At 30.3% G+C, this 11,137-nt stretch overlaps 1 protein-coding gene and 1 non-coding gene across 2 annotated transcripts; both read left to right on the plus strand.

The window, feature by feature from the left end:
• Nucleotides 1-1,223: 1,223 nt before the first annotated feature.
• Nucleotides 1,224-4,461, plus strand: LOC100796550 (zinc finger CCCH domain-containing protein 15). Its single transcript, XM_006605880.4, has 3 exons — nucleotides 1,224-1,346; nucleotides 1,696-2,471; nucleotides 3,705-4,461. Exons 2-3 carry the CDS (start codon nucleotides 1,707-1,709, stop codon nucleotides 4,032-4,034), a joined length of 1,095 nt encoding a protein of 364 aa, XP_006605943.1. The 5' UTR covers nucleotides 1,224-1,346; nucleotides 1,696-1,706; the 3' UTR covers nucleotides 4,035-4,461.
• Nucleotides 4,462-6,964: 2,503 nt separating this feature from the next.
• MIR2118A (microRNA MIR2118a) lies at nucleotides 6,965-7,134 on the plus strand. The gene has a single exon (NR_048796.1). It is a non-coding gene; the product is annotated as a microRNA MIR2118a (primary transcript).
• Nucleotides 7,135-11,137: the final 4,003 nt, after the last annotated feature.

Raw genomic sequence — 11,137 nt, forward strand, 5'->3', positions numbered from 1 at the left:
TTTTTAATATGATGATTTGGTCCTTAAATCATAATAAGTTCTTTCAACATCAACTTTTTTTAAAATTTATTATTTATTATCATTAAACTTTATGTCTATGATAAAAAATAAATTTAAAGATTAATTTTTTTTGTCTTAGGTCAAAGATCACGAGTATCTTTTAATCAATTATTTCAGACACTTATCTCACTCGCAATGCATGATTGTCACTAGACTAAAGAAATTTTATACACGATTGAAATCGAACATGAATTCTTTCACTAAATAGATCATTCTTACTCATGTGAGCATAACATGATCTTACATCATTATTCCTTTAGATTATTTAAGGACGAATTTAATATCACTAGTTTTTTAAAGATAAAATAAACATTATAAGAATTTATGGAAAACCAAATTAAATGTTTATTGCGTGATTCTTTTATATGTAACATCAAGCTAACTTTCACCATGATTCCTACACATATTTGAATTCTTAAATATGTATTTTTTTAAAAGAAATTCTTAAATATGTATAATGCACTTAAAGAAATATTCAGGTGATTAATAATCAGTGGAAAAAAAAAATCGATTCTCTGAGCCGGTTCAACTATTTTGTCATTTAAACTATTTTTAATTGTTACTTTTATATAAAATATACTTAGTGACCATTTTAGACAAGTATTATTATAATTTTGTTCACTATTATTTTTAAGATAATGTTAATAATTTTAAGTAATTTTTTATATCAAAATATAACATTTAATATTTTTTAATTTATTACTGTACTAGTATTTCTTAACAAAAACAATAATTAACAAAACCCATATTAGTTTCTGCATTAAGTAATTATTGATGTGAGTGCATATGTTTGCTGACATTAGTTAAACATTTATTTAAGTACAAATGAATAGAAAACGATGCTTATAACAATAATTGATAACAAGATTATAGTTTATTATGTCGCTGAATTGAATTTAGACTTAGACGAAATTACAGAATCAATTAGTATAGTAAGATGAAAACTGAATATATTATTATTTCATAAAAGAAAGAATATCAAGGACCAATTTATGTTTGAAGGAACTCATCAATTTAAAATACCAAAAATCACCCCCAAAAGATCGTCCGGATCTTTTGAAATGAGTGGGGGCAATTAGGGAAAGGCGCGAAAATTGCATAAGGTCCGAAAGATTATTCTGTTAGGAAGTGTGTCAGAAACGATTCTTTCCCTCGCACACCAAACACACACACACACCTCAACCATCACCACTATAAAACCTCTTCTTCCACCTCACTCTCTCTCAGATCGCTTTCTCTTTCTAAAATTCCCTCACTCCACAGAGAAGCTCAGAACCAGCAGCAAGGTGAGTGCGTGCCTGCGCGCTTTTCAAGAAATTCTCCGTTTCTTCATTGAACCGTAGCTAGCTTCTTTAATTTTTCTCTGAATTAACTTTCTCATGTACATTGATCAATTTGCATGTTAGACTTATCAATTGTTTCATCGACATTTCTTGAATAGTTCATCGTTTTCTTTGATCACGCTTTGTAAACTTTTAACGAACCGGTTATTAATTTATATATGATCTGAAAATTGATATGCACATGAATTAATTAATGTTTGATCGAAGGAAACGATTCAGTTAATCAATCGATCGTTACGTCACGTCACGTTTCGGAAATTCTTCTCACTATCTTTGCTTGCTGATTTTGCAGCACCGAGTAAAATGCATAACAAGGACACTTGCTCTCCCTCCTCCAACGGCGGATTTGGCGGCGGCGCCTCTGCCGGTCAAATGCCATCAACCGGCGGCCTCTACAGTTCGCTGTACTCGGCACTGTCGAGCGAGAACCTTCCCTCGCTCTCCGCGAGCTGCAGCAACAGCAGCGGCGGCGGTGGTTCGCTCTATCCTTACTCCGAGTCAATTCAGAAGCACCAGGACATGGTGAACCGTCAAAGCATGTGTCTGAATCGCCTGGTGGAAACTTCGAAGGAGGTGGAGGCTCTGAGGGAGGAGAATGGCCTGCTCCGAGCCGCGAACAAGGAGCTCCAGAAGCAGCTGCACCTCGTCATCCAGGCTTCGCTGGAGAATCACTACGGCGGCGGCGGCTCATCCGGCCAGATGCAACCGACGCTGTTCGATGTCTTGCATGGCTTCCGCGGCCTCCACATTGGGGAAGGGAATAAAGAGAATTATGCCGATTGGAATAACAACAACCACAATAATCAAAATCATAACAATATTATGAACAATAATAATAATAACAATAAGGAGCTGCAGGAAGTTTCGGACGAGAGTCCAACGAGCGTGATTGAGAATAACAACGTGGTGGAAGTGGAGAGGTTCTCGCTCCCTAAGAGCATTTCTGTGAGGTCCAATGGCTACTTGAAGATGTCTCAGTCTGCGGCTCTTGCCCCCAACAACAACAATGCCACTCGCAACAAAGGCGCCACTCGCCCACGCGCCTCCGCCACTCCACCTGAACCCGTTGTAAGGACACACGTGCTAACTACCTATGCTTTTATTTCTTTTTTTTAATTATTGTTAATATTATTATATTGTTATTTGTTTTGCGCGCGGTGTGATTATTGTGTTTATCGTTATTTACTGTACTTTGACGTGCTTGTTAGTTGCTAATTATTTTCCTTTCAAAAGAAGTAAGACCTTGCTTGTCTATGTCATTACCTGGTAGCTGCATCGAATGGAGTAGTTTCGGGGGGTTGTTTTCATTTGCGTGTGCTTGTTTTGGAAGTGTGCTACTCTAGTTAGTATATTCGGGTTCACAGGACCCATTAGTTCAACTTGCTCTTAGGCAAAAAAGAAGTAGCCCAAGGTTTCTGTGACAGTTGTACGTAACCTGTTTGGTGGCTTGCATATCCTGGGCTTTAGGGTCGTTAGGTTAGGTGGGGTTCAAAGCTTTTCCCGTTTCTTTTTCTTGTCTGGGTATCATGTTCCACTTAAGTTAAATTAATTCTTACATGGAGCAGCCATACAGTTTTAGTATTACATATCTATGAATTTTGAAATATATAGAAATTGGCATGCATGACTAAAATAGTAGATAGAGCTAGCCATACAACGTCTACTAAATAACTTTTTTTTTCTTACATCTCTAAAATTATTAAAATATTTATGATAGTCTTGTACTATATATGAATTAAATTGGTCATTCTGCTGCTAGTGGTTTTGTAAGTTCAACGTTTTAATAGCCACAAACAAAAATACCTTATGAGCTATGAGATGACATTATCAATGCTAATGGTAAAATCTTATTCATGCAAATATATTTATTATATGATGAAAAAATTTATTGTCGGCAAAGAACATGAAGAAGAAGTCATTTTAATAGTAATAGTTTTTTTATCCATGGAATAAAAGTTAAAAAATTTATAATAATTTACATTTTAATAATAATAGTTAACATGATTAGTATGTGTTGAAAGTATATACTTTAATAACTTGCTTGTACATCATGTATCCTGAGATATAAATGCATAATTGGGCATATAATCTAGAAAGTCATTTGACTATTAACTACTATATATTATATGATTGAAAATTGTAAATGCAACATTTAACACGATAGTTGTTGACAATTAATTTATCAAGACTTGATAGTTGCTATCCTAAAGAATAGGGGGGCAGTTTTAAATTTATTTTATTTGTTGATTTATGGTATTTGATTATTTTTCGAAATTTTGCTTATGTGTTTGTATGGTACAGCAAAAGGTATATGTGCGTGGAGGGGAGAAAGAGGAAGAGCCTCTTGAAATGATAGTGTATAACCAAGGGATGTTCAAGACTGAGCTGTGTAATAAGTGGCAGGAAACTGGCACATGCCCATATGGAGACCACTGCCAATTTGCTCATGGTATTGGGGAGCTTCGCCCAGTGATCCGCCACCCACGCTACAAAACTGAGGTCTGCAGAATGGTCCTTGCTGGGGTTGTGTGCCCATATGGCCATAGATGCCATTTCCGCCATGCACTTACTGAACAAGAGAAAGCTGTCGTATCGCAGCCTAAGCCAAGATCAATGAAGCTCGAAAGATAAGATCCATAGTCTGCTGCTGGATTAAACGTAATTGGTACATAATATTCTTCACTGTGTAATTACAAACATGGACAACCACGAGCTAAACAATAATTACTTTTCTCATGAAAAGTAAGGGTCAAAAAATACAAAATACAAAATAGGAGGCTTGCTTGCTTGCCGCAATATATGAGATGTATAGCAGGATTCTTGGGGAGAATGTGGTCAGTAGTCGTCTTCGTCGTCGTGTCTTTCTTTTTTTCTTCCCGTCAAGTTTGACATTTTCATTTTTGAATATTACATACATAATACGTCTGATGATCCCAATCCAAGCAACCAAAGAGAAAGTATTCTTTGTAATGATACTACTTTTTTTTGGTACTTTTGCAATGATACCATTTGATACTTTGCAAAGGAAGCAATTTCTCATTGCCCTTAAGTTGTAATATGTTTATAGCGTAGTCTATTTCTTAGCTGCTTGAACTTTTTTCTTTTAATACGTACAAATATATTTCACTTCCATATGCTTATCAAGTAAATCTATCTTTCCCTTTTTGGCCAAGATAGTACCTTACTTGCATTTAGCCCAAGATTCCTTAGTCCTGGCCTTGTCCTGTGAAACAAATGGGTCAACATAAGTTGGGACATACTGCCATGTTTATTTGGGCCTCCGAATGATAGCACATACCTTGACATTGGTAGCTTTTAGATCCTTCGAAATTCGAACATTTATGCAAAAACGATTGATTATAGGTGTCGTGAAAGTCAGGTCCGATTCCGGCGATGCGAAGCTGGTCTTTTAAGCTTGTGGACCAAAACACGGAAGGCATTTTTTTGCTTGTGTACAAAGATCTGTGACTACGAGATACTGTAGATAGGTGCATCTTTGAATTGGGCCAGGCTGAGAATTGAGAGGGTGCACCTAAGCGATAAGTAATAGTATAGTGGAATGTGCATGGCTCAGTTAAAAGTTGAACCCGGAGTTGCTTGCAAGGAAATCATAAAATACAACTAGTAATCGGCCAATATCAGAAGATTTTCCGAAATTTTTTTGGAGTACTGAACCGATATTATCAATTTATCATACATCATACAAATGAAGCACCAGAGGAGTATTAATTCTGTCTTAACAAACTCAGCTGCAAACGCCTTTTATTTATTTATTTATTTATTTATTTATTTTTCCTGTCAATCTCTGCTTCAAATCATCAAATGCTGAAGTATGAGCTTCTTTATAAAATCAGTAGTATAACTAGAATCATCTAGTGAAGCTCTCAATGGAAAATTAAAAGTCCCTACTACAGCATCAAAGTGTATTTTCTTTGAACCCTCATTTGAGTATCGGACAGCCTGAGGTACATTTCATTTTGCCTAATCACATACTTCTCCATCAATTGTCATCACTTATCATCCTCTTCCAGAAACGAACTTGCCTGCTCAGGCAAACCAATCAAGTCGTATAACTGGGGCAGCTTGGCAACACTTCATTCATGTTTAATTCTTTACAACTAAACCTACCACACCATCGTGTGCATTTTACTGTTGCTAGTTCATAAACCAAAACAATCTCACCTATAGGAGTACTAAGTTCTAGAGTCAACATGCATGAAAAATGAATTTTCTTAAGAATTCAACTCACTAATTCGAACCAAGATTGCATCAACGAAAAATTGATCAGAGTCATGCCCCAAAAAAGAACCCAAACTCTCCAACTGGGACAACTGGGACATAGATATTGAATAAAAAGGGGACAAAAACCATCCTATAAAGGGTATTCAGGAGTGTCATGTTGATGGTCATTAATTGTTATTGATCAGCACATGTCGTCCAGGTAGAGCACCACAGGGCCGGTCCACCTATATGTCCATAAACACGTGTATTTCTTCCTGAGAAACAAGAAATTAATTCCATTCTAGTTAGATATAAATTATAATTGCATTTGCATTGCATGATAATAAAAAGAAATGTATAAAATATAGGATAGCCCGAAATTGACATAGACAGGGTGACTTACTTCTCTTTGGAAGTTAATAAAAGAATGTATGTATGTTTTTCTAATCATGCTTCTAATAATTGACATAGAAAGTATGATTAATATTTCTCTGTTTTATTTTAAATTATAATAATTAAAAAAAGTTTAAATTTATGTATTATCAATGGAAAAAAAATCATATCTTTAACTAATTAAAAATATTATTAATATGAATTTTAAGATATAATTATTATATTTGTAAAAAAAAGATAATTATTATAAAAATAATCAATATACTCACCATTTAAGCCATATGTATACTTATTATTTTGTGAAATACTTTTGAATTTATATTTGAGGATAAATAATAAAATTTATCTTAAAAATGTGATATAATAATGAATTATTCTAAAAAATATGAATAATATAATTTAGTTTCTTGAATATGAAAAAATATCTTTTATTCAATTGATGAAATTATTTTATTATAATATTCTGAGATTAATTTGATAACAAATTATATTTTTGAAGAGTTAAGTTATAAGATTTGTCATTAAATTATTTATAATACTAATTTATCATACTTTTTTATACATTCAAAAATTAAATTTAAAATTTTCTTTTTTTCAGAACTAATTTATCAGTTTTTTTAATTACAAACTATTTATCTAATATTTTATTACCATCAAGTGAAAGAAGTTGAACGGCAGAGATTGCATTGTGTGTTTGACGACAGAGAATCCAAAGTTGAATTGGTTGGGAAGATTGGTGTAGGTGTTGATAAGAAAATAAAGACATGGCGGGTAGGGTAGGGGTCCATAAATTAATAATGAAGGGTCTGCTGTCACCGTTTTCTTCACTCCATACCAAGTCAGGCATGTGTTTTCAACACAGCTCACATCCTCTTTATATATATTCATGTATTGTTAACCAACCACTTCCACTAGATGTGAATGTGATTCATATTCATAGAGAGAGAAAGGGAAAGGGAGAAGAGCTTGAGGAAGTGATGGGAGATGGGAGGGTCGGTAAAGAATATATCTGAGACTCGACTCAATCTCGATCTCTCTCAGTGTTGTGTTGTTTTGTTTATCCTTTTGCCGATTCCACCCATTCCTATGATTTCCTTCGGTTCCTCTCTTTCCACTCTCCTCTCCGCTCTTTCCTCTTGTTATGGTAAGCACCTTTCTTCTTCAGATCTGCTCTTTATACCATACACTTATTATAGATCTAAGTTTTTATGGACCTTAACTATCTTCCTTGATCTCTTATTAATTTTAACCGCTCTCTCTTTGTTGCTGGACATGTTACTTCAAGATAACAAATTGCTTTTTTATTTTTCATCTTTTCTCTCGTTCTCTTGTTTAAGGTTTCTATAAATCATCGATGAGATACCTATAATAATATACTTATTACAGACAGATGCTAATTAATTTAGCTGGCTCCAAAAGATGTTTAAATATTTTTGGATGGATTCGTAGATCCATGTATCCATATCAAGCTGAACCAAATCCAAATAATTTTACTGGACACTTTTAAAGGTTTTGGTGCGCTTATAATGGCTAACAAAGTTTTCTTTCTTGATTTCTAACTAAGTTACATGGATTTTCTTTATTAAACTAAACGTTTTTACAAGTTAAACATAATGATAATGCGTTCAGTGAAATGTAAATGACTGTGCGGAAGATAGTTTTTGTTGATCCAATTGGATTATAATCCGTTTATGTAAATATCTGCTCGTAATTTTGTGAATATTACATTTCAAATTTATTAATCAGATTGCTTTTATCATAAAGAAAATAGATGTTTTAATATAAGATAGTTACTTCTACAAAATTAACAAAAATTAACAATTTTAAACAATTAATTTATTATATAAACAAACATCTTAAAATTTGAAAATAAGCTACAATTTTCTAAAACAGTAAATTTGATTATACATTAAACTATAAAATATATGATTTAATATATTCTAACATTATAAAATATAAAAACAAATTTACAATAGTTGGACAGTTAAAAAGCATAAACTCTTGCTTTGTTAAATAAAAAGGATAAATGAATATAACAAGTTGATAATTAATACCAACAACAAATCGTTAATTTGAATGGTATTTGACTCAATTCCTTAAATAAGACTCAATCTCTTCAAAATAAGATAATAGAGGAGAAAATTCTTCTATAAGTGATCGACCATGTTTTTTAATGGAGATTAATCTTCATCCATTAACTTTGTAATATGATATTAGAGTTTATATGTAAGAAAAAGTTTCGTAGCTGAAAAAAAGAGATTAATAAAAAAATGGAAGATTTAATGAAATAAGAGGCAAAGTTAGAAAAAGAAAAAAAGAAAAAGTGTTCAGTAAGACCGACTAGTGAGTTGTGAACTTTAAAAAAAATGCAAATTCAAACAATAAATAAAAGTAAAGATTGTAATTTTTAAAGTATGAATATAGATCGAGGATTAATGAGTTAAAAGTAGATAAAATGACATAAATAAGAGAATGAGACATAAATCTAAAATATTAATGCCTTAAAAGAATCTAAAATATTAATATATTCGTTGATGAAAAATCATTTTCAAATAAAAAAAAGATGAAAATTCATTCAAATTGATAAGTTACTTGCTTTTTTACATTTTTTTAAACAAATTTTGCACGTATAGTTGTAATAAAGGATACTCTTTAGTAAGGAATACCTCAATTGATTGAATATATATCTATATTATTATAAATATTATGTTTGATTTTTACCAATAAAAAAATGATATTCTTTAACAAAATTGACACATAGAGATCTAAATTTTAATAATGAGTTATTTAGTATCTATTTGTTATTTAAGAAGTTTTAGAAATACATTTTTTTAAAAATATTTTTTTAACTAGTTAAAATTTATTAAAAATTAAAAAATAAAAAATGAATAACTAAATATAACTGAGACTCATCCAATTTTATTATTTTAATAAATTTTAATTAATAAAACAGAATATATTTAGATGAATATGTTAAAAAAATGTGTTTCCAACTTTTCTCTTGATATTTTTCAAGTTCGGTATGTTCTGGGAAATATCATTGTGGCCCGGAAAATCACATAGAATTGGGTATTTTAATATGTGATTTTTTTATTCATTCAACCACATAAGAAGTTATGTAAAAAAAAACATAAGAAATTAAGGCTTTGTTTGGTTCGGTAAAATTCTAATAAAAAAATTGATGAAAGAAAAATATAAATATTGAAATAAAGAGGTAATGTCCATCATTTATTTGGGTAAAAATAGGAAGGAAAAAATTAGTGAAACTGACGTAAGAAAATTCCCCTCTCGGAATGAAAATATAAGGAGAAAAAGTATTTCTTGTGATTTATCCAGAATATCTCTTATTTCACATATGACAATAGTAAAGTAATATTAATAAAACTATAATAATATAAAACATTCCTTTACATAATATTTTTTTTCAAAATACATGATATACTAAAATGATAATATTATATTTTTATATATATGAGTACTTATGTTATTTTACAATTTTTCTTTCCTTCTATTTTTTTGCAATTAAATGAAGAGAAGGAAAAAATTCAAGTTTTTTTTTCTATTTTCTCTCTTATCAAATAAATTAAAACATTTCATTTTTCATTCATTTATTTTCTTCTATTTTGTTTTCTCTAGTTTTTCTTCCAAAACCAAAGAGTTCTTAAGAGTTTATATTTTAATAGGAGGGTTAAATGGCATTCTTATGATTTGGGAAAGGTCTGTCAACAGTTAAAAAGAAACTAAATTAGAAGTTGATGGTAATTTAAAATTATTTTAGATACGTCTTATTTTGTTGATGGTAATTTTTATTAAAAATCATAAGAAGTTGTGTGTGTTTTAACTTATTTAATATTTTTAATAAAAAGTATGTTCTTAATATTATAGTTTTTCTTCCTATAATATTAAGAACATACTTTTTAAAATTATTTTAGATACGTCTTATTTTGTTGATGGTAATTTTTATTAAAAATCATAAGAAGTTGTGTGTTTTAACTTATTTAATATTTTTTTTATAATTTATAGCTTTTAATAAATTTTAATTAAAAATTATAAGAAATGTTAGAACATATTTTCTACACGCTTCTTTAAATATATTATTTTATTAGTTAAATTTTATTAAAAAAATAAATTTATTGGATTTTATATCATTTGAGTTACTTTTTCTCTTAATTTTATAACTTTTAATAAATTGTAGGAAAAAATAGTCAATTACGTAGAGAAATATATATTTAAAACAGTGAATTAGAGAGTGTATTTTATTTTTCCTAAAAACATTAGTAAAAAAGCTGTACTATTAAATAAAATAAGTTAAAAAATTTATTGCTTCACTAATGTAATTGGCAGTATTGTTATAGGATGAGGCAGAATCCAAGGCAAGGAATGAAAAGCAAGTTGGGATTATTTAATAGGATAGTGAGAGTGTTTGCAGTTGGAAATTTCTATTTTATTTATTAATTATTACTTTTTTATAATAATAAAAAATTAAAGAGTGGGATCCAAAAGAAAAGAAAAGAAAAGAAAAGGTTGGAGCAGTGAAGCCGGCAAGGCAAGCATCGAATATTTCAATTTCCGTGATGCGTGTTTGGTCCTATCAGCGTAAGTTGTGTCAGTGAGTCACATCAACGCGCTTTGGGAAGTGTGCCTTTATTAGCCAATCAACATCACACTAATTCTTCTTTATTCTTATACATTTTCATGCTAATTATTTTTAGGTCTTGTTAATTAGTGTTTTTTAAATATTTATTAAAAAATTATATATATATATATATATATATATATATTTGTTGTATAAATCATAAAAAAATTGTAAATAACATAATTTTTCACTACTCAACAAAAACATTTTTACCTTCGTAATTTTATATGTTGTTCCTCTTTTTACTTGTATGTTTGATTACTTTTTCCTGCTTCTAATACTATGGCCTTTTCTATTAAATTTATTTATATTATTTCTGTCCTTCAGCCCTTTCTTCTGCTATTAAATACTGTTCTTCCCCCATTTAGTGTGTATTTAGGTGTTTCGTTTGGTGTTAGAAGATTGATTATAAGTAAATAATTAATTTTAGATATATTTTTATATGTTTGGTTTAATATTAGAAAGCACGTACCGATGCGAAGTC

Source organism: Glycine max, chromosome 20 (genome assembly GCF_000004515.6).
Source record: "Glycine max cultivar Williams 82 chromosome 20, Glycine_max_v4.0, whole genome shotgun sequence".
NCBI classification, from domain to species: domain Eukaryota; kingdom Viridiplantae; phylum Streptophyta; class Magnoliopsida; order Fabales; family Fabaceae; genus Glycine; species Glycine max.

Bases quoted from the DNA above. Each gene is read 5' to 3' on its own strand.
- LOC100796550 (XM_006605880.4), top strand. From the start codon at position 1,707: ATGCATAACAAGGACACTTGCTCTCCCTCCTCCAACGGCGGATTTGGC. The intron at 2,472-3,704 runs GTAAGGACACAC...TGTATGGTACAG, and splicing joins CCACTCCACCTGAACCCGTT to CAAAAGGTATATGTGCGTGG.